Below are 22,690 nucleotides of genomic sequence, written 5' to 3'. Positions count from 1 at the left end.
CCTCCTCGTTGATCAGCTCACTATTAGCAAAAGTATTGCCGTCTACCCATTCCCAAGTGTGTGCTGGAAGACAGGAAGCCATACGTAGGTGGGGAGTGAACAGGCTCTTGGCGTTCTTGTCCAGTTCCAGCCTCGTGACCCGGCTGTGTTCTCGTGCTTGGGCTGAACCAGCCCGCCGCAAAATGCGTCTCGTCTTGGTAGTGTTGACAGGATGCCGTAGGTTCGCGAACTGCGGCATCACTTCATCATCCCGACACCAAAGTGAGAAAGATAGTGTGCTAAGCAGTTTCCCCTTCTTGATCCGTAATTTCTGCAGCGTCTTGCAGCTGCAGTCGCATATAATATTCTTCGTGTGTGCATAAATTATGAATTGGGGTTTGACGGCAGGCTTGCTGGTGTAGTCAGTGCAATTCTTACGATCAGTTGGCCTGGATGGCTTAGTGGTCTGGTTATCTGCCTAGTAAGCAGGAGGCGCCGGTTCCAATAGCGGTCCGATACAAATCTTCAACTTTAGCCATTGATGTGAATCAATGCCTACTTTCAGCGAGTGTCTGCTATTCCTTTGTTTTTGTACGTGTTCACTGCCGAATCAAAATGGTGTCGGTCCTTTCGGACATGTCAGAAAGAACACAACACACCACAACACACCACACCACATACGCACCACATACGCATAAAATATTCTGTTCAGGCAGTTTTAGGTTGGTTAAGTAGGTGTATGTAATAGGTCAGACATGTTTCACTATGGACATTTCACATTTAAAGTAAGCCAAGATTAAACTCGGCTAACATTCGTAAAAAAAAGTTCTGCACCATGCATGGTTGAGTCGGGGGGTTACAGATACTATGTCCCATATATTAGTCATCACCTGTCGTCAATTAGAATAATATTACATTGGCACATTTTGAAACCATGTCTCAGTGCACCATTGAAGTGGACCATAACAAAGTTGTTACACCCTTCCCTTATTTCGTCTCAGTTAAACTACCGATGCTACGAACCAGTGGTAATATAGCAAGCCAAATAGGTTCTGTAACAACTTCCTGAAATTACCTTGCCGAAGCGACTTTCCGAAGCTTCGGTACTGTGTAAACAGAGTCGCAAATACTTCCAGAAGGTATCCGGTAGTGGACACAAACCTAAAGAAATAAATGAAGGGCTGGGGTCATAGAGGTTAGCGATATCATGGTGTGTTGACCCATTGAAGTGGATTCGCACCTGACGAAACGACGTCATTATGTAAGGTTCCTTGGGAAGAATGTTTGGACGGGCCATAGACGGAGGAGTGCTGCATGGCTTCCTCGAAACATTAGGTTCACAGCGGTGACATCTCTCCGTGCAGTTCAGTAATTCGAGCAATGCAGCTGAGGTTCGCCTGGTTGCTCAAGGCTTACGATAGGTCCTAAACTTCTCGAAACCACATGAATTCCTGCCTAACGTACAACAAGCAGATTTAGTTGCTGACAACAGCAGTATTTGTATCAAACATACATACACTAAGAGAAGTGGAAAGTAATGTTAAAAGTATTATTGAGTCGTTTTCCGTGAATGAATGGTCACTCTCAATTTTAGAAAGCCAACACATTGCACTCTTAATATCTAGACATACCACACCCATCATGAGTATAACAAATCGTGACGAATTAATAACTAGGCTGGAAGCGTGGAAATATTTGAACTCGATAAAACAGATTTTCGAACTAGTAAAACAAATCACCTTGGCCACATTTGCACGTCGAATTATCGATAAGTATTGGCGAGAGACCAGTACGTGAGTTGACATTTTGCGTATTTTCATTGTATAATGTTCTGTGGGATAACCTTCTGCAGTAACTCTACGTCAGGAAGAAAACTTACGTATCCACTGCAGTTCAAAAGGAACAAAGACATGGACAATTATAATGCCGGGAGAAAAAGGCACATTCATTACTCCACTTCAAGCATGTCTTCCCTTTAAAACAGGGGTGCAAGGTGGAGACACCAAAATCTTCGCGCCATTACCGCACTGGTATACAATGCCAAAGGAACAGCAAGGTTAAATTTGAAAACGTAATGAGAAAGTTCGTCCTTTGCAATTCTTATACCGTGTTCCTGAGGGCTGGGTGGCCGTTTCTACCACGGTCTTCAGCTGACGTGCTGTAATAGACAAAGGTACGATCCACTGCTTCCCGCAAGGCTCTGCATAAAAGTGCCTGCCCATCAGTATGTAGTCCTAACACTAAACCGTTAAATAAGCACAGGTCTGTTATTTCTCGGTTCAGATCGACGTGCAAATGTGGCCAAGGTGATTTGTTTTACTAGTTCGAAATTCTGTTTTATCGAGTTCAAAAATTTCCACGCTTCCAGCCTAGTTATTAATTCGTCACAATTTACACTCCTTCCCGCGCAAATGATTGAAAGGTTTTTCTGTAAGATTGCACACGCACACTCCACGAGACGGAAGTGCAGCGGAATTGGTATTCAGTGAGTTACGGGCAATATTGCTTACTGCATTGCCAGTGACAAATCTTTGAAAGCGTAGGCCATTAAATTTCAGGTTAAACTGTATATTTAATATGTCGTAGCATACATGGCATATAGAAAAACTGACAGGGCGATGACTGTACTTCTAATCTTTCGTCGTATAGTCGAAGTTACCCGAGTAGTGCGTACATCAGTTTTTGATCAATATGCTTATTAAATTTTGTTCAGGCTCATGAAACATACAGACGCAACATCAGTCACACATCATAAGCATGGCTGCAGCTGTTCGTATTTCAGTGTCCAGTTACGGTCTATTTCCGCACAAGCTCATTTCTAAGTTGGCTCGCCATAATGTTTAACTTACTATCCGAAGTCAAGCAACTTGAAATCGCTGCAAATCAGTTGGCCGATTGGTTGAGTATTATCGTCTGTGGTCGATGTCGATGACATTATTTCCCCGATCGGCATCATCCACGTTTCTGCGCTGTTGGTCGCAATAATGGCAGCGTTCCACTATTGCTGGGTGTTACACTGGATTTCGCCCATCTTCAGCCAGATTTTCACGTTGAATCTGATTCTACAAGAATCGTACTGTCCCGCTCCATTTTTTGCAGTAGATCTCAAGTTACGGCTACACTACACTCGGACCGTGGGCTGCACCTGTTCACCGTACCGTAGCAGAACAAATGCTGTGTCCTGACGATGATCCGGTCTCGTTGTGGGTTTCAGCGTGGACGATGTGTGTGGAAGTACAATATGAGAATATACAGTGACTTCCTAACAAACTTTATTGTGCCGGTCACATTTTAATAACACATTTCGTATAGTTGTTTGAACTGTTGACGAGGTGCAACTTCTTCAGTAAGATAGTTGTTAGCTGTTGGTGGCTTATGGTTCTTCGTGTTGTATCGAGAAGAGCCCCTCAGTCACGGAACTCGCTTTCTCTAGGACACTATTCAGGTCTCGTGGCAGCCATCCAGGTTTATCGTTTAATGGTCCCCGTAAATTGCGTAATGCACATGGTGCGACGGTTTATTTGAAAAGGATTTAGCCATGTTGCTTCCTTATTCTTCTTCGATTATCCCCCCCCCCCACCCCCCCTGCGGGTTCGGGGGTTAGAATAGGCCCGCGGTATTCCTGCCTGTCGTAAGAGGCGACTAAAAGGAGTCTCAAACGTTTCGGGTGATTTCCCTAAATCACTCCAGGCAAATGCCGGGATGGTTCCTCTGAAAGGGCACGGCCGACTTCCTTCCCCTTCCTTCCCCATCCTTCCCCATCCTTCCCTAATCCGATGAGACCGATGACCACGCTGTCTGGTCTCCTTCCCCGAACCAACCATCAAACGTTTCGGCCTTGTGTGATGGTCCCCTCTCAGGTTTGTCCATCTTTCTGAATTGTTCCGAAGAGCGAGCCGATTGGGGAAGGGCGCCTTACTTGGTGCATTGTGTCCATCTTGCGTTGAGAACTTTCGCCAGCTTATTCGTCGTTGCATTGCAGTCCTGCCCGCTCTCCATCGCTTGGGCATGGATACGCTCATGCGTGCACTTTCTGCCAAGCACTGTGCAGGGCCATTTTCTGCACTGACGACGCCCATGGACCACATGTCACCTAACATCCAGCACGGTAGCCAGTCCGTTGTGGTGGGGCCGCCATGTACCCTCTTGGTTGTAGCCCCCTGACAACACAGGGATCGCTCTACTGATGCCTGCCCCGTTCACTCCCCACGTATGCCAAGGAGTAGATGCCCATCTCCCTGGGGCATCAGGACTCCCAGCAATGGCCATCGTGCCAGGTCCGTGGCTGGGTGGCGCCCGTGGGGAGGGCCCTTGGTCGGAGTAGGTGGCATCAGGGCGGATGACCCGCAATGAAGCGTGGTACATCATCTATCGCTGGTGGGCCTCCACCAGCGGTCTCTAAGCGATCGAGGTCTAACCTCAACGGCAGGAAATACGAACCACGATCATTTCCCTCCCTAGCTACTCCATGGGAGGAACGTCTTGCTAAAGAAGGCAGTGGAGAATATTCACCCCTGTACCTCGTGTGTACGTGGGTTGATGGAGAATCGTTCATGTCGACCAAGCCCCAGTTTTTTGTGGAGCATTTAGAAGACAAGTTCGGGGAGGTGGAGGGCTTGTCCAAGATGCGCTCTGGTTCTGTGCTCATCAAAACGGCATCCTCTGCCCAGTCACGGAGGTTGCTCCATTGTGACAAGTTGGGGGATGTTTCCGTTAGCATCACGCCGCATAAGTCTCAACATGGTCCAGGGTATTATATTCCACAGGGATCTTCTTCTGCAGTCCGACAATGAATTACGCGCCAACCTCGAACGACGAGGTGTTCACTTCGTCAGGCACGTCCATCGGGTTCCGAGGGATAATCAGGTAGCCACCGGTGCCTTCATCTTGGCCTTTGAGGGTGATGTCTTACCCGAAAAGGTTAAGGTGATGGTTTACCGTTGTGATGTGAAACCATATATCCCCCCTCCGATGCGGTGTTTTAAATGCTGGAAGTTCGGGCACATGTCATCTCGCTGTACTTCCAGCATCACGTGTCGGGATTGCGGACGTCCTTCGCATCCTGATGCTCCATGTGCTCCGCCTCCCATCTGTGTTAACTGTGGAGAACACCATTCCCCCTGCTCACCGGACTGTCGGATCTTCCAGAAGGAAAGGAAGATAATGGAATATAAGACCCTGGACCGCCTGACCTACACCGAGGCAAGGCGGAAATAGGTAGACGTCATGGGCACTGGATGTAGCCGCTCATATGCCGCGGCTGCAACACGAGTTCGCTCTCACCTCTGCCAGAATTCACCGGCCCCCTTGGTTGCGGGGGGGCTCTTCACTCCCTGTTGCTCCTGCTCCATCTACTTCAGGAGCAACACCACCCCAACCACCGGGGACATATGTTCCCCCTTCACAGCCGGAGAAGCGTGAGCCTTCTTCGGCTCCTCTCGCCTGGAAGGGGTCCCTTGGGGCCCTCCCATCCCAGGCTTTGCCCAGTGCCAAATCGGACACCCGCAAGTTTGTCAAACAACCACCGGTCGCTGGTCGTAGGGCGTCACGGTCGTCTTCAGTCCCTGAGACTGACCCAGTGAGGCCCTCCCAGCCAGACCCACCTAAGGCACAGCGCGCAAAGCAGTCGAAGAAAAGGGCTTCCAAGCATCCTGAAATTGCGGTGGCACCTGTCCCACTGCAACCTTCTCCCACTGCGTCCGAAGATGAGGTGGAGATTCTGGCGTCCGCTGAGGACCTGGATCTCGCCAGTCCCTCGGACGCAATAGATGGCTGTTGTCCAGGTGGTGACTCAGTAGCAGCAGGGGCCCCGGAGGCGTAATCTGCCTCCCCAGTCCCTTCACGCCTTTCCCATCCATGGACAATACCATCCTCCAGTGGAACTGCAGCGGTTTCTTCCACCATCTAGCTGAGCTCCGCCAACTTATCAGCCTTCACCCTTTCTTCTGCATTGCTCTCCAGGAAACTTGGTTTCCAGCAATGCGAACCCCTGCCCTCCGTGGCTATCGGGGTTATTATAAGAACCGAGCAGCTTATGAAAGAGTGTCTGGTGGCGTCTGCATATATGTCCTTAACTCCCTTCACAGCGAGTTTGTACCTCTACAAACAGCTTTAGAGGCTGTCGCTGTTTGGGTGTGGACGCCACAGGCTATTACCGTCTGCAGTCTTTACCTTCCACCGGATGGTGCTGTCATGCAGCATGTCCTGGCTGCTCTGATAGCCCAACTGCCGCCACCTTTCTTGTTGCTGTGCGATTTCAATGCCCACAACCCTCTATGGGGTGGGACTGTCTCCGATGACCGCAGTCGTGCTGTGGAGCATTTGTTGGCTCAGCTCGACCTTAGCCTCTTGAACACCAGTGCTCCCACGCATTTCAGTGTAGCCCATGGTTCGTTCTCGGCCATTGATCTCTCTCTTTGCAGCCCCGGACTTGTCCCATCCCTCCACTGGAGAGTGCATCCTGACCTGTGTGGTAGATGGGAAAATGGTCACTATTTGTCACTGCCCCAGTGTCATTCTTCTGGGCGCCTGCCCCGCTGGGCTCTCCACAGGGCTGACTGGCCAGGTTTTACTTCCGCGGCAACCATTGAGTCTCCCCCACAGGGTGACATTGACGTGGTTAACACATGGACCACCTCGTCAATCATTTCGGCGGCCGAGGCTGCTATCCCCCGCTCTTCTGGACTCCCTCGGAGGAAGGCTGTATCCTGGTGGTCGCCGGAGGTTGCTGCGGCTATTCGCGACCGTAGGCGGGCCCTGCAGCGTCATAGGCGGCACCCGTCTCTCGAGACCCTCATCGCCCTTAAGAGGCTCCGTGCCTTCGCCCGTCGTCTTATTGCACGGCGTAAGCAGGAGTGCTGGGAGCGGTATGTCTTCTCCTTGGGCTCCCGTGTCTCCCCCTCGCTCGTGTGGTCCCGGATACGGCGGATTTATGGACACCAGACCCCTACGGGTGTCCCTGGGATCTCTTTGGACGGCGCTGTCTGCACGGACGCTGCCGCCATTGCTGAACACCTTGCTGCGCACTTCGCTAAGAGCTCTGCGACTGCAACTTATCCTCCCACCTTTCGCTCTCTCGAGGAGCGTGCCGAGCAGACGCTGTTATCGTTCCACACGCGTCGATCTGAAAAATACAATGCTCCATCGGAGCGAGGGCGTGTTCCCGTCGCAGTGGCGAGAGGGTGTTATTGTCCCCATCTTGAATCCCGGTGAGAACCCACTGGCGATGGACAGCTATCGTCCCGTTACCCTCACCAACGTTTTGTGCAAATTGCTCGAACGTATGGTGGGGCGGCGTTTGCGTTGGGTCCTTGAGACGCACGGTCTCCTCGCTCCATCCCAGGGTGGCTTCCGCCGGGGCCGGTCTGCAGCGGACAATTTGGTGCGGCTGGAATCTGCTGTCCGTACAGCCTTTGCCCGACGTCAGCATCTCCTTGCTGTATTTTTCGATCTGCGGAAGGCGTATGACACCACATGGAGGCATCACATCCTCGCCACGTTGCATGGGTGGGGTCTTCGTGGTCGGCTCCCGACGTTTCTTCAAACCTTTCTATTGCGCCGCTCTTTCCCGGTGCAAGTCGATGCCGCCTTTAGTTCATCTTACACACAGGAAAATGGGGTCCGGCAGGGCTCGGTGTTGAGTGTCTCCTTATTTCTAGTGGCCATTAATGGTCTGGCTGCAGCTGTGGGGTCGTCGGTGTCTCCTTCTTTGTATGCCGACGACTTCTGCATCTCCTTTAGCTCCACGACTACGGGAGTCGCCGAACGCAGGCTGCAAGTAGCCGTTCGCAAGGCAGCATCATGGGCTCTGACTCCTGGGTTTCAGTTCTCTGCAGCAAAGACTCGAGTTATCCACTTCTGCAGGCATCGGACGGTCCACCCTCCTCCTGAACTTTACCTCAACGGCCACCTGCTTGATGTGGTGGACACTTGCCGCTTCTTGGGACTCGTGTTGGATGCCCGGCTCACATGGGTTCCTCACGTTACTCAGCTGAAGCAAAAATGCTGGCGGCACCTCAACGCCCTCCGCTGCCTTAGCCACACGTCTTGGGGTGCAGATCGCTGAACGCTGCTGCGATTGTACAGAGCCCTTGTGCAGTCTCGGCTTGATTATGGGAGCCTGGCCTATGGGTCTGCATTACCCTCAGTGTTGAAGTTGTTAGACCCCATACATCACTGTGGGGTTCGGCTTGCAACTGGCGCTTTTCGTACCAGCCCCGTGGATAGTCTACTGGTGGAGGCCGGGGTTCCCCCGCTGCGGGTTCGCCGGCATCGACTGCTCGCCGACTATGCTGTCCACGTGCATTGCTCGCTGGGCCATCCCAATCGTCGCCTGCTTTTCCCTGCCATGGTCCTCCATCTGCCCAAACGGCGACCTAGGTCTGGGCTTTCCGTAGCTGTCCGTGTCCAGTCACTGCTGTCGGAACTGGGGTCATTCCCTCTTCTGCCTCCCTTCCGGGTCCGTGCACCTACGCCTCCCTGGTGTTTGTCCCGGCCGTCCTCCGTCTGGATTTGGCACAGGGACCCAAGGACTCGGTTCCGCATGTGGCCCTCCGCCGCAGTTTTCTTGCGCTCCTCGCCTCATTTTCGGACTGTGAGACTGTCTACACTGATTGTTCCCTGGTTGATGGTCGCACTGCCTACGCTTTTGCTCACGCTGCCCCTGTTGAGCAGCGCTCCTTGCCGGCTGGCTGCAGTATTTTTACTGCCGAGCAGGTGGCCATATTGCGCGCTCTTGAGCATATGCCTTTCTGCTCAGGTAGGTCCATCGTCATCTGCAGTGACTCCCTGAGCAGCCTTCAGGCCATCAACCGCTGCTATCCCTCTTCTCCTCTGCTGTCCTCTATTCAGGAGTCTGTTTCCGCCATTACCCGTTCTGGTCGTTCGGTGCTCTTGGTTTGGACGCCAGGTCATGTTGGCATCCCGGGGAACGAACGTGTTGACAGGCTGGCCAAAGGGGCGATCGACGCCCCAGCTTTGGAGATCGGCCTCACAGCTCGTGATCAGCATCTGGTGTTGCGCCGTAAGGTGCTTGGGATGTGGTCTGCTGAGTGGCGAGGCATGACAGCGCCTAATAAACTGCGGGCTGTCAAGGAGACGACCGATGTGTGGCGCTCCTCCCTGCGGTCTTCTCGCAGGGACTCTGTTATCCTGTGTCGGCTCCGCATCGGCCATACATACCTGACGCACGGCCATCTTTTGCGTCAGGAGAATCCCCCCCTGTGTCGGTGTGGGTCCCGGCTGACGGTCGCCCACATCTTGTTAGTGTGTCCCAGACTGCGCCCCCTCCGGCAGTCTTTTAATCTTCCGGGCACTTTGCCTTTGGTTTTATGTGACGATGCCTCTGTGGTTGACGACGTTTTAAATTTTATGCGTGGTCGTCCTTTTTATGGTTCCATTTAGAGTGGTCCTGCACCTTTCCCTTTGTGTGTGTCTCTTGTCCTCGAGTCTCTCATATTTGGTTGCAGATTTTAGCGTGTAGTCGGTTGGTTGACTCTTTCCATTTTTTGTTGTCGTGGTCAGTCACCCAGTCTGCGGTCATCTTCTTTTGTTCTGTTTCTTTTTGTCTGGTGTTCATCTGTACTCTTCGTGTCTGTCGTATTCGTTACCGCACTTGTGTTCTTTTAGGGCCTGAGGGGGAGTATCCTTCCCCTTGGGGTTTTACCTGCTTCGTGCATTATTGTCTCGCCTGTTTTTGGAATGGGGGACTGATGACCTTCGCTGTTTAAGGGGGACTAAACATCCCAACAACCACCACCACCACCCGATTATCCCTGTTCTGTCTCTAATAACATACTCATTATTCCGACGTGAGGGTTTAACCTTGCTTCCTGCCTTCGATCAGCGTGAGATTTTACGTGCGAAACAAGAGGTTAATTCGTCAGTAGGACAAAGTGATAGTTGTGAAATAGCTTACAGGGAAAGCTTTGTGACAACTTACATTAAGGTATTAGGACTGTACGCAGTTCATAAGGAGACATTTCCAAATTACCGATAACAAGCGTTGACCGTCCTTGAAGCTACGTAGCGTATATAGCTCGGCTGGATTGCAATATTACAGGTAGCATCAGTTTCCTCGTTGTGCAACGTACTTTCCCTTGGGGTAAGGTAAGAGTGTGTTCGTTAAAAACCTGGCTTGTAGGTGACTCGGATTCGAGCTGTACAGTGTCAGCTCTGCGCCCTGGTAGTGTAGTGACAATTCAGTTCACTTCATAGGTGATCGTGCGATGCAGCTTGAGCGCTGCGAATTAAGCTATTAAACATAAATTCTCAGGGAAAGCACAGCAAGAACGTATGCTACACTCTGACACCATTCTATATGCGAAATATTGGGTATCGTGGAAACGTTTTGCCACATTTGCGCAAGAGCTTGTTGGCTGTAACCATTATTCGAAAATGTTTGTACTACTTTCTCTCCAGTACTTAAACCTGTTATTAAATTAGCAACATAGGGCTAGTGTGCGGTTGTCCTTATGACATAAAGTGAGCTCACCTGATACGAATGTCGCATTTGCAACTTAAATAGCAGCACAAGAGTAACGGTAGTCTCAAATTTCTAAATACGTTCCTAAACCTGTTCTTCTGACCTCACGCTCACATACGCGAACTAGTCCACGTATAACTAAACAGTCTCAAGGTCCGACAGCCGAAGTCAAAATCGCGCCAGTCCATGTGCAGAATCTGTCCCTTGGTTGCAGTCCCGATCGCGAAAACCACACGTCGCTTAACCGAACATCTACTCCTATCAGAGCCCTCCCTCTCTGCTGGCCACAACATTAGTGCTCTCCTTGCATTTCAGCAGCTCACAATAGCCCATCCCGCACCGCCATGTCCCCCAATATCACCGACCTTGAGCCGGTACGATCTTATGTAGCTCCCCAGCACGTAACACACTTCCTACAACACAGACAATCCTGTGCAGTAGAAATGGAATGGAAACCAAAAGGAAATGAAAAGGTAAATAAAATTGAACGGACATTCCAACAATAATAATTCCGCAGTTAATTTACGTACTTTACATGAAACATACGTACCGTATCTGACAGTAACTGCTATTCCTTTAAACACAGAAGTAGGATTTACACGCACAAATGCGTGGGTCACTCGCACTTTCGATCAAATACTGTGGACAAGGCTAACACGTTAAAAATATCTGACACAGTTGGGCTGTAGTTGTTAGTACACTTGTGGGGTACTTCGTTACGTCACACTCAATGTAGATAGTTGGTGTTCAAGCATATTTCATAATAATGCGTTCTGTATTGCTTTTCCTGACAACGGCTACTGCGCGATGATATTCGGTATTACGTCTGCTGTAATGGCCTGACGAAATTAAAATCGTCTGGTCGTACGTGTGAGGTTCTTTGATAGCTCTAGAGATGGATAATAGCAACTACAACGTAGAAACTTTACTTCAGTTTCAGAAATATGATACACTCATGTTATTCCACACACTCCTGTTGAAATGGATTGTATGAAATATTCACAACTATTTGTGAACACAAAAGCATAAGATCATGCATACAATTACACACACTCCTCTTGAAGTTCAACATTTACGAAACTGAAGTTCCATCGCAGACACAAATTGGACTGGTGTGCTATGCCTGTATACCAATGGTCAATGTAAAAGTGGCTCTGTTGTAGAGTTGATGGTACACAACACCAGCTGGAATACAACTTCATGAAAACTATAATTAATCCCTGATGGTTGTTTAATATCTGGCAGCTCCCACTGCAGCACGAATGGGCGTCTCCATTCTTGACACGGCAACGCGCAGCACATGCAGCTGCAAGTAGATGCAGCAACGGTGCGCACGCAGCATATCTGAGGCAAGTGCAAGGTCCATTGGCTGCTTTTTCACAATGTCGATGGACATCGGCGGGAGTTCCATTCCAATCTGCAGCTGTGCCTTTGGGACACAGCCCACTACATGCTGTTCACCGACACCACCAGTCCAGCGCACGTCCTCCAGCAGCCGTAACTTGCTGTATTTGACGTACACCGCCGACATGGTCGTCCTCTGTGCACCTGTGTCGACTATGTCGGGCAATTTACAGCTGCTGGCGAACCTGCGCTGGACTGGTGTTGTCGGTGGGCTGCAGACTGGAATCGAACTAAGAACTTTCAGCATTACAGCGCGTCAGCAATCGTGAGTCTCGCAATAATTATGAAAAATCTGCCTCTATTGCACAAATTACCTGGTGTTTACCTAGGTTTCAGCGTGGGTAACCACGCCTTCTTTAGAACAAATATAAAACAGCTTGCCTAAATAGGCATAGTCAAAGGGTAAAATCAACACCTACAGCGCCAAGACCCGATAAATTGTTTTACAAATACGCGGTACATATGTACCAAGTCGATAATATTACTTATCTCAGCCCTGTGTGTGCTGCCTCGCCCCCCAACCAACGTAAAATGGTCACAGGCTTTCCACCGATCTGAGGCACCGCAGGCGGCTCACATGCGCGGCTATCGAAATCACTGCGCATGCGCGCGGCCAGGAAACGCTCTTCTTATGCACGGGATCGGGATTACAAAGTTAACACGGATGGGGTCCTAACTGATTGCAAAAAGTTGTCGCACAAATAGCAAATTGAGCAAATGATAAAAGCGGTGATGCGGCAATTAAGACATATTTAATAGCAACGCACGAGAAGCTTTGTGCACGGTTGGTGAAACAGCCACAAGCTAATATAGAGGCCCTAGAATTAGGTATAAATTACAACTAAACTAAAAAGATAGCTATGCTAAGGACGTTAATGTTAACGAATAAAACCGCACAAATAACATCTGCAGCATAAACAACCATAGTCGCTACATTGCCGTAATACTAAGCGGCCGACCAGGCCGTAATCGGAAGATTTTAAAGATTTATAACATACTTTGGCTCCATGATCTTACAATTACGTAGAAGCCAACGAAGATAAATAAAATACCTCATAAAAAGCTCGCAGCAATAAGAAAATACAAATGTTCTTCTTGGCTAACCAAATCCTCAACACAGTAGGAGGAAAAACGTACTTAACGGTGCGGGGGGGGGGGGGGGGGGGGGGGGAGGGAGGGAGGGAGGGAGGGGGGGGGTGCGGCGTCGTTACCATCCGTGAACCATCAACGTCGTGCGCGTGCATCAATCAGCTTCCACGTCATGTAACTTAATGTGATGTGAAGAATTAAGTGAGGGAACGAAACCTTCGAAGAAATGTGTTTCTTAACCTTCATGGTATAGGCAGACAAAGTGACGAGATGGTCAACTGCAGAATGGCGCCCCCGAAACCCACACTGTGCAGTTGTCAGTGAATTTCCATACCAGCCACGCATAAATCATATGTTCCATCACCTTACAAACATGGATGGTGAGACAAATGTGGTGGTAGCTAGAAAAAAAAGTTCTTGTTCTTTCTGGGCTTATGCCTGTTTGACAGTGGCTTCAGTCCAGCGTCTGTAGCCTTAGTTGTCTATTTGGAGAAAGCCCACGACACCTGCTGGAGGACTGGTATCCTGTGCACAATACACATAGGGCTTCGATGGCTGCATGCCCCGTTTTGTTCAGGAATTTCTAAAAGACAAAGTTCTGAAGGTACATGTGGGTTATCCCTTGTCGGACATCTTCATCCAGGAACACCATGTGGATGAGGATTCCGTCCCAAGCCGTGTGCTGTTCACTCTCACCATTAACCCTATTATGGCGTGTTCAAAATGGTTCAAATGCCTCTGAGCACTATGGGACTTAACATCTATGGTCATCAGTCCCCTAGAACTTAGAACTACTTAAACCTAACTAACCTAAGGACATCACACAACACCCAGTCATCACGAGGCAGAGAAAATCCCTGACCCCGCCGGGAATCGAACCCGGGAACCCGGGCATGGGAAGCGAGAACGCTACCGCACGACCACGAGATGCGGGCTATTATGGCCTGTGTTAGGCGGGCTCCCATGTCGTTGATTATTCTGAAATCTATTGCAGTTCTCCATACACTTCTCTACTTCAGTGGCATCTTCAGCGTTGTGTCGATCGTCTTTCCTTGTGGACCATCAACAACAACAATTACTTTTTCACTGACAAAACACTTGGTATGTATTTCTGGCGGCACAGTTTGATTCTTCCACAGTCTTCACATCGTGGGCCTGTTGCCCTTCCATACTACAAAATTCTTGGGGCCCACGCCCAATTGGAAACTTCCTTCATCCTCACACACGTCTCACGTGGTCGCCCACTGTATGCGGTCCCTCAGTGTCTTAGGTGTCTTCAGTGGTATTTCACGGGTAGCGGATTGGGCCACCCTCTTTAGTTTCGTACCGACAGGGGACCGGTACCAATCAGACTATGGGTGATTTGTTTATGGATCTGCACGTTTGTCCCTCTTCCGGCGTCTCTATATTACACACAATCGCAGCATCCATTTGGCCCCTGGCGCCTTTTACACTGGCCTGGTCCAGTCTGTATGCCGAAGCTGTCGAACTACCGCTGTCCTATCGCCGTGAGTTTCATCTCAGCAGATACGGATGCCGTTTTCCTGCCAGGCGTGGCCGCCCATCCTACGCCTCCTTCTTCGATGACTTCCTTGACTGCCAGTTTGTGGGGCGTCCCTTTCTGCTAACTCGTGGGGTTCACTTTCGGCTATTGCTGTGGCAGCTTCATGCTACCTGCAAATTTCGTGGTGGGTGTGGATCCTTCACCCCCTTCACTTCATGCGGCGTCCCGTTCATTCGCTTCCTAAGGACACTACTCCAGCCTCGTTGTATCGCATTCAGCTTCACGACGTTTGCATGGAATTACGCGATAGTACCTTAGTGTACACTGAACGGGCTCAGACTGACCGTGGTGTAGGGTGTGCCTTCGTCACTGGCGCACAAGTTTTCGAGTATCTGCTCGGAACACTGCTCAGTATTTACAGCAGAGCTCTGCGCCCTGTATCAGGTCACACAGTAAATCCGGCTTGTACGTCATGTGCACACACACTCTCAGCGCCCTTCGAAACCTGGGTGCTGCACACCATCCAACCCGTAGTGCAGCTGTTCCAGGATAGCTGTCACTTGTTCACTGTTGATGGAGCCATTGTGATGTTTGTGTGGGTTCCTGGTCACGTAAGTCTGACGGGAAACGAGGCTGCTGACACTGCTGCCAAGACTGCAGTCCTTTTACCTCGGCCAGCTACTAGTTCCATTCCCTCCGATGGACTTTGTGTTCCTGTCTGTTAACAGGTGGTCTCCCCTTCATGGGAACAAGCTCTGTGGAAGTAAACCTCTCCTAGTGGCTTGGCCGACTTCGTCTCGGCCCTCTGGCCGTGAGATCATGTTAACTAGGTTGCGTTTTGGGCACTGTCTTTTTAGCTGTCGCCCACACCAACTTGCACTCCTTGCCCTCAATCCCTGGCTGTTATTTCCCGACAAAATTCCCGTCTTTTAACCACTTCCGTTCTCATTTTCGTTTGCCAAATCAGTTATCACCCGTTTTTGCACAGGACGCGCTGGCTGTCGACCGCGTTTTACCATTTAATTTTTACTTCAGAACCTCCGTGTCTCCGTGTCTCAGTGACGTGGTGAAAGTCTACAAAACACGCCAGTTTTCAGAAATCTTTCCTTCCGTCCATAGGGCATAACGTGTAGTCGTTTAAACTCCGTTTTCGGCTGTGTTGGGCGGTTCTGACATGTGCGTATATGACGCTAGTTTTGGCGCCCTAAAAGAACAGCGAACCATTTTGAATCATGGAAGCTATTAAATCAGTGTGTAGTGTTAGCTCATCGTGATCTCTTCTCCAAATGTCTCCACAGTTGGACACGCAACTCAAATGAATCTTTCATTACTGTCATTCGAACCCATATACCAAGTGTTCGGAGGAATGAAATCCCTATAGCTAGTAGTTTGTGATGGTGTGACAACGATTAATGATGGTAACAAGGGGTGAATGAGGGTAGACTAGAACCACTTCGGATCACTGAGCCAACAAAATGGAAGCCTTCTGGCGAATGACTGGAGTTAGAATCATGAAAGCCCATCGTGGTATTAAAGTAATGAGTAAAGCAGCAAGATGCAGGAAAGGGAAGCGCCTGGTCTTGCAGGGTAACCAGGATGCAGACAGTACTGCTTACAGGCCTGGTGGTTTCTAGCAGCTGCCCTGTCTCCATGATACCATGTGAAACTTTGAACTTTATTTCCTGAAAATGACTCTTTAAAAACATTTGACCATCTCAGAAACCAAAAATAAGCCATAAAAAATCTTTATTCAGCTGTTACCTCTCAGCATACTGAACAACCTGAATCATAAAAGAAACTAACACAAAACAAATTCGTAACTAATGTACGTTATTAATCTGGGCTGGTAATTAGAAGCAATAAAATACTCGGTTAAATTTCAGCTCCGTCAACTTCTGAGAAAATGGAACACCAGTATTGAATTGCAACGTAATAGGTATAGGGTGTGCTTCCTCCCATTATGACAGAGTAATTACCCATACCAAATTTGTGTATCATCACCAAACAACATACGCTTCGTTGTTCAGAAGGAGACATCACTCAGGTGCAAACCAGGAACTGAGTGGAGTTTCCGCAGGTAGCTCGTTTTTGCTTTCCTCGCAAGGCGTGGCCAAAGGAGGAAAGACCTGTAGGTCGCACCGAAAGTTTGATACGTGTCTGGAGAGATTTCTGAGGCATCTAAACCACCAGCTGATAACCTTGAATATCACTGGCCTGGATATCTGTTTGTCCTGGACGACAGAACAAACGCCAGCAAGCCAAGTAGACATAGCCCTGACTGACTGGCGCATCTGGGTAGGGCAGATTCCCAGTGTTCCTAGACACGCACCCTCTCCTCGGCTTGCACGGAGACGACAGGCAGCGTATCTGTTGTGTGCTCCCTGCGTTGTCAGAAGCGGCGTGTTAGGATAGGTGTAAGCCTCCATTTTCACAAGTACTGTCAGTACAAACAAATTAGATGTCAGGAAGTCTTCCATATTTCAAGAAAAATTGTCTTGTTCGTATGACCCAATTAGCAGTTTAACCAAATTTCTTACAAGCTTTCTGGCCCATTCATGATCTAATGTGTAAATGGCAGGGGGATTAATATCGCGCCTTGGGGGGAGCCATTTTGGAGGAATCTTTAGCTACTGGTTTAATTTACTATAGCGACCTTGTATCATCTGTTGCAAAACATACTTTCAACAACCTTTAACCTTTTGAAATGGGATCATCATCATCATTTCATACAGTAGGCCCGGTCTCCAGACGATATCCTAGGCTGCTAATAAATTAATAAAAGCGAAAGATGTTTGGGACTGTTGCTGCGGCGTATCTACAACAGTTCGTAGAGAAATAGAACTCCAAACGCAAAGGTGTTGAGTTCTAATGTATCTAGCACAGACTTGTAACCTGCCAAGAAGTTCAAATCTCGTGTCTCACCCTGGAACATAATCTTTAGAAACCATCAGGGTAAAGGCTGCTTTGCTGTTACGGTAACTGCACTCACAAAGCTGTTGCTGTTATCTGCAGGTAGAGCAATTGAATCGTAGCATTGTCAAGGTTTCACACGAAATAATTTCAATTCTGACAGAAGGATTAACATTATCAATGGTATAGATCCCGCGATTTATACTGGTGCGAGGCAGTATTAAATATGAGGGAAACCCGGAGAAATTTTGAATTGTGACAAAGTGATGGTTTCAATCAGAAGTGATAAAACGTAAGTTCGTGTCGTTCTGTAGATCCAAGCTGCGTAAATGAGGGCACCGCAGTCTTCAGCTTTGAAAACAAAATGGATGTTGTTTCCTACTGCCTACTCCACCAAAGCTGCACAGCTGGTACCAGTTCATGGATAACGTCATTGCATGTGGTGATGGCTGGGAGTCCTACAACGACAACAGGGCGTCAGTATGTTTGAAGAACATGTCGGCCAAGGAAAGGGATTGTTTATACTAGTTCCACAGTTTTTGTGGTAACATAATAGTATCGTGTGTTGGTTAGCAGGTAAGCATTTCTATTCTGGTCGTGTTGGCTGCTTGGTAGGCACAATGTGAGTTGCACCAACAATATCGTACCGCAGTATAGTTTGCTCTTGAGCCTAGTTGATCTCAATTATCTGTACAGCTTCCCTGCAGGACAAGACATCGTTGCTTTTGAACAGTATGTTCTCTAATACTCTCAATGTTCATTTGACATAGAAACCTGTTCCCATTTTCCTAGTTATTTGCCCCTGTTAAAGGAGCTTCTCATGTGTCGTTCTTTCTCCGTTCAATAATGTCTTTCCATACATTGAGAAGTGCAGCTATTGTCTAGCAGACAGTTGTTGGGCTCCTAGCACAACGCGGGGTCATACGTAGGAAACTTTATGATCGTACCTACGGATGTAAAGTACTTTTGGAGCAGTATTCCATAAGCTTTTTACTTCAGTGGTAAGGGGTTTAGAAAGTTAGAGCAGCATGGTTAACATCTCCCCATTGCAGTGACAAGTTATGTAACTCATTCATTTATTTGATGATGTAAGGTGTCTATATTTTACTGACCTTACATGAGCATGATCCATAATGACAGTACGATACAGTGTGAGATCGTCGGAAAATATAAAAAAAGGCAATTGCAGTAATCTCATTTACCAAAAACAAAACAATATTTATTTATGCCCCTGTTCATATTGGTAAACTGAAATACATTTTGGACACGATCCGAGCAGATGGTTAATGCTATCGGAAAACCCCACTTACAGGAATAGTGTGTTGTTCTGGCCTTACCCCTTTCTGCGCTGAAGATCGCGATTCTCTTTGCAATTGAAATGCGGCCGGGAGGGTAAGCAGCTGGATGTCTTTAAAAGGGCTAGGCTCCAACGCGGCGAGATAAGTAAAATTCTCCTCCAACGATACGAATTGGTTGAAGCCATATTGGGCGACGCAGACGCAACATGGTGGGAGATCCCCATTATATAAAAGCATTTTGAGAACTAAAATTTCTAGATATCTCTCTCGTCTCGCAGCAGACTGCACAAGTGTGTGGAAAATAGCGAGGGTGTTGAGAGCTTTGCTGTCTGCGAAGTGTGGACGATACGCTTCACGTATCATGGCGACAGATAGCAAATAGGTACTTTATTATTTCTGCAGGAATTTTTGTGGGCAAAGAAATTGTGCACGTTGCTCCAACTCTTAGCAAGTGTGCAACAGCCATTATTTCTACTAGGGAAAAATTAACGTTCTATGGAAGAGAGGAGAGTTGAGACTGAGTGAATTCAGTCAAGGTCAGAGTAGAAAATTAGCGTTTCAGATCCACCTAAATTTTCTTTGTGAACCATTCTTCCCTGTGAAAAATTTTTCTTCATATGTAGAGATAACGATTTTAACAATTGTCAGTTCAATATGTCCAAGAGTTAAATATTTTGTTATTGGGTGTTAAAAGTAATTGAACATGATTGTTTTGTATCAATTCAGCCCTGAAAGCACAGCTGATAAATTACATGTAAAATAAAAAAGGGAAAAGCTGTTTTGTCCTCCTAGAATAGACCCCAAACGTTCACTTCCATTAATTCATGCATTCTAATTGATAGCTGCATTTCTAATGATATTTGGTATGATTTGCACATGATATTAGCTGATGTACAGGGCCAGGTTCATATTTACATAGAATGTCAGTGGAACACCCTGAGCTTGAGTAGACAGTTCAGATGTTTCGTCCATTTGTGGATTAAGTGGTTCAGCCAAGTTCGCACACATCAGTACACTCGTTGTGTGGGTACAAAGTGCGGACAATCTCTCAATGTTACAGGTGTGAAATGCTGAGTTGTTTAATTTCCTTTGCTACCAAAGACTCCATTGTCATTAGAGAAATAAATGTACTGAGAAGCACTGTCAAATCGTTCAGTTAGCTGAGAACACATGAAAGAGGAGATCATTGCATTTACTTTGAACATTAGTCTACTCACTTCACTAAGCAGTGGAGATAGTATGTGGAAGACAATAGATGGCCCAGAATATAATTCTGTATGATGTCACAGAGTGCACAGAAACAAACTAAGCTGTTTTTGTAACCATTTCATCTCCAATGTGGGGAAGCATTCTTGAAGCAAAATTTGCTGAGGTCATTTTTTGAGAGTTTAATGAGTATGATGTTCCCAGTGTATGTCGCAGTTGGTGCAAATGCCCAGGAACGTGGTGCTACCAAGTCACTCACATTCTGCCTGTCATTGTATGTATGGCTTTCTGTGACTTGATCTAAACTGCAGGATACTTGCCTTGCGTAGATAGAGCGAAAAAGGATTTAACAACAAAGCATACCAAGTGCTGTCTGGAGTGAGGACTGGGTTTCAAAACGGAGAGTAACATTTAAAAACGCTAATTAAAACTAAAGTACTTTTCAAGATTTTTACGTCAAAAGAGAATTAAGAGCATGAAATTAAGAACTCATAAGAATCATAAATTCAACTAATAACAATACTTCAGTCTCGCGTTTTAAATCACACGAGAATCATGTAAGCAAAGTCAATGAGTGAAAGAGACATGCAAGCCAGTAGTCAGTAATAAAATCTTAACACAGTTTACACACCTCGCACCGAAGGTAATACTGAAACGTATGATACATCAAATGCAATAACGAAGATGTGAAACACAGGAAAAAAGAAACAGATTTAACAGAATGGAATGTCGTTTCCTCTGACCAAACATAGGCCAACACAAGGTGCCCCCATCCACTGTGGTTCCCAGTATTGTTAACAGCCATTAACAACCAGTCGGTGGCAACTGACGTCAAATCATTACAGACGCCGACATTTACTGGACATTGAATGCCCATCCAAGTACAACATATGTCACACACATTCCTTTACTCAAGATCAAAACAATCATAATTGCTCTTTTCCAAGAACTACTCTTGAAATGAAATGGATAGCCACTGCAAGCATAGTCACATGATAACTACAGTGACAGCATTGATGAGGATATCCTCAATTTCAAATTTACTCTTCTTGTTGATTACACGACAGTCTCCATCCGTTAATCACATTTTGCTACGATCTTCAGGTAAACCTCCATCTCTGTACAGGGTCACATCAAACCCATCAGAGGTTAGCAGCAATGCTATAGTGATCTTCCCCTTAAATGTAACTAGTGAGAACCTATGTTTAACGTACTCAGAAAACGACAGCCTTTTATTACTTCAGTAACACACGGGCAGAGAACATTACTGACATACGTGGGAGATGGAGAAAAGGGGTTACTGGTCAGTCTGCGCTTCCAAGTGGTACAGAGTAGAAGGCAGAAGGACAATTCACAGTGAAGGCATCTGATTCTTTTCTTCTATCTGAGCCAACACTGGTACAGGCATTACTAGAAATGCAGCTGGTGACACTTGGTAGGGAATTCATTGTGGAGACTCTTGTACAAAACAGGGTTTTGAAATAGTTGTTTATTCCAGACACGACTAACCAATACATTGGAGGCTAGTCCCAGAGTTAGAAGCAGCATGAATAACACTGTTAAAACAAAGACAGTGCAGAAGTCCCAGGAGTGGATGCTAACCACAGTAGCAAACACTAGCAGCATCTTAAGGCAACACCTTAGTTGCAAAACAATACATAATGAATGTGACACTGTTCACTGAGGCACTTACGCGGAACTGGACCGATGCTGGAGTCGACGGACGCGGCTTCGGTGCCCAGATCGTCTCACTGAGAACTCTGCCAAAATGCGGAATCGAGGGGTATTAGAGTCGGGTGGGGGCACTGTTTTTCCCAATTACTCACCCAGCCAATCCCGTAGGTATCTTGGAGGTGCCTGCCAATCACGGTTTAGTAAGGTCCCCTCTACTGCTCCTAAGGCGGGGATATTAGTGTAACTGCATGAAGTCCGTATTTGGCGTTTACGCTCGTTCCAACGGTTGTGTGTCTACTGATGTTTCTGTTCGTGGGGCTGGTATCAAGCTGGATTTATACGCTCATACGTGCCTGTTGGTTACAAAGTTACACGGTGGCAACCTACCACAGCATGTGGACGGCATTTAAAGTTACATCTTAATTCCTTGAAGAGTAACTAACGTCCTGGGACCGCGTCTGGGGGCGTCCGCATTTTCGCAAGGCTCTCCCCTTACGGTTTACTTCAAGTAACAATATCTCCCTTAGTTTCGTCTGCCCTCAGCATCGTTTCTGCTTCCGCGCCTGTCCTCCTTTCTCGCAGCTTCAACATAACGCTACAGTAGCAAGAGATAATATATTACAAGGCTTTCATACTACCAACACATCTCACTTACAATTTCATATGCCATATCTGACCAACAAGATGTGGAGTGTAATGTGAAACTGGGGAGGGGTACTGGGAGATGGAGAAAGTCGTAAGTAAGGCAGATTTAAACCTTAAATATCCTGATACTGCCACGACCATCGGAAGTAAGTACACGTAAAGAATAATCTGCCCCTTCTACTACACCAGTCTCGAGCCACCAAAATGCAAGATAGCTTCAAGCAAAATTGCGGTATAGAAATGTGTAGGGATGTGCAGAATAAATCATTCGCCAGCTATAAGTGACACCATATTGCTTCATAGGGAAGTCCAATCATGATAAGTAATATCAGCCAAAATCCACATAGGCAAGAAGTCTTACCATGCAAGTAAGGACGTCACTCTAGGTAAGCTCTGGGATGTAAGTAGAATCAAGCCGGTGCCATTTACAAGACGACTACTTCCAGCACTCCAGGAGTGCTCACATACTGGAGACATCGCTTGCCACACTGGTCTCAA

General features: G+C 47.6%; 1 protein-coding gene across 1 annotated transcript in view; it reads left to right on the top strand.

Annotated features, from left to right (window-relative positions):
- The first annotated feature begins 11,991 nt into the window (after positions 1-11,991).
- LOC124776100 (basic proline-rich protein-like) overlaps positions 11,992-22,690 on the top strand; it is a 92,931-nt gene continuing 82,232 nt past the window's right edge. The window contains exon 1 of the mRNA XM_047250941.1: positions 11,992-12,131. Coding sequence (XP_047106897.1) covers positions 11,992-12,131 — 140 coding nt within the window. The remainder of the gene's footprint in view (positions 12,132-22,690) is intronic.

The sequence above is a fragment of the Schistocerca piceifrons genome, chromosome 2 (assembly GCF_021461385.2).
Source record: "Schistocerca piceifrons isolate TAMUIC-IGC-003096 chromosome 2, iqSchPice1.1, whole genome shotgun sequence".
Taxonomy (NCBI): Eukaryota; Metazoa; Arthropoda; class Insecta; order Orthoptera; family Acrididae; genus Schistocerca; species Schistocerca piceifrons.
Note: the sequence above shows the minus strand (reverse complement) of the source record. Positions and strands in the feature narration are given on the sequence as shown.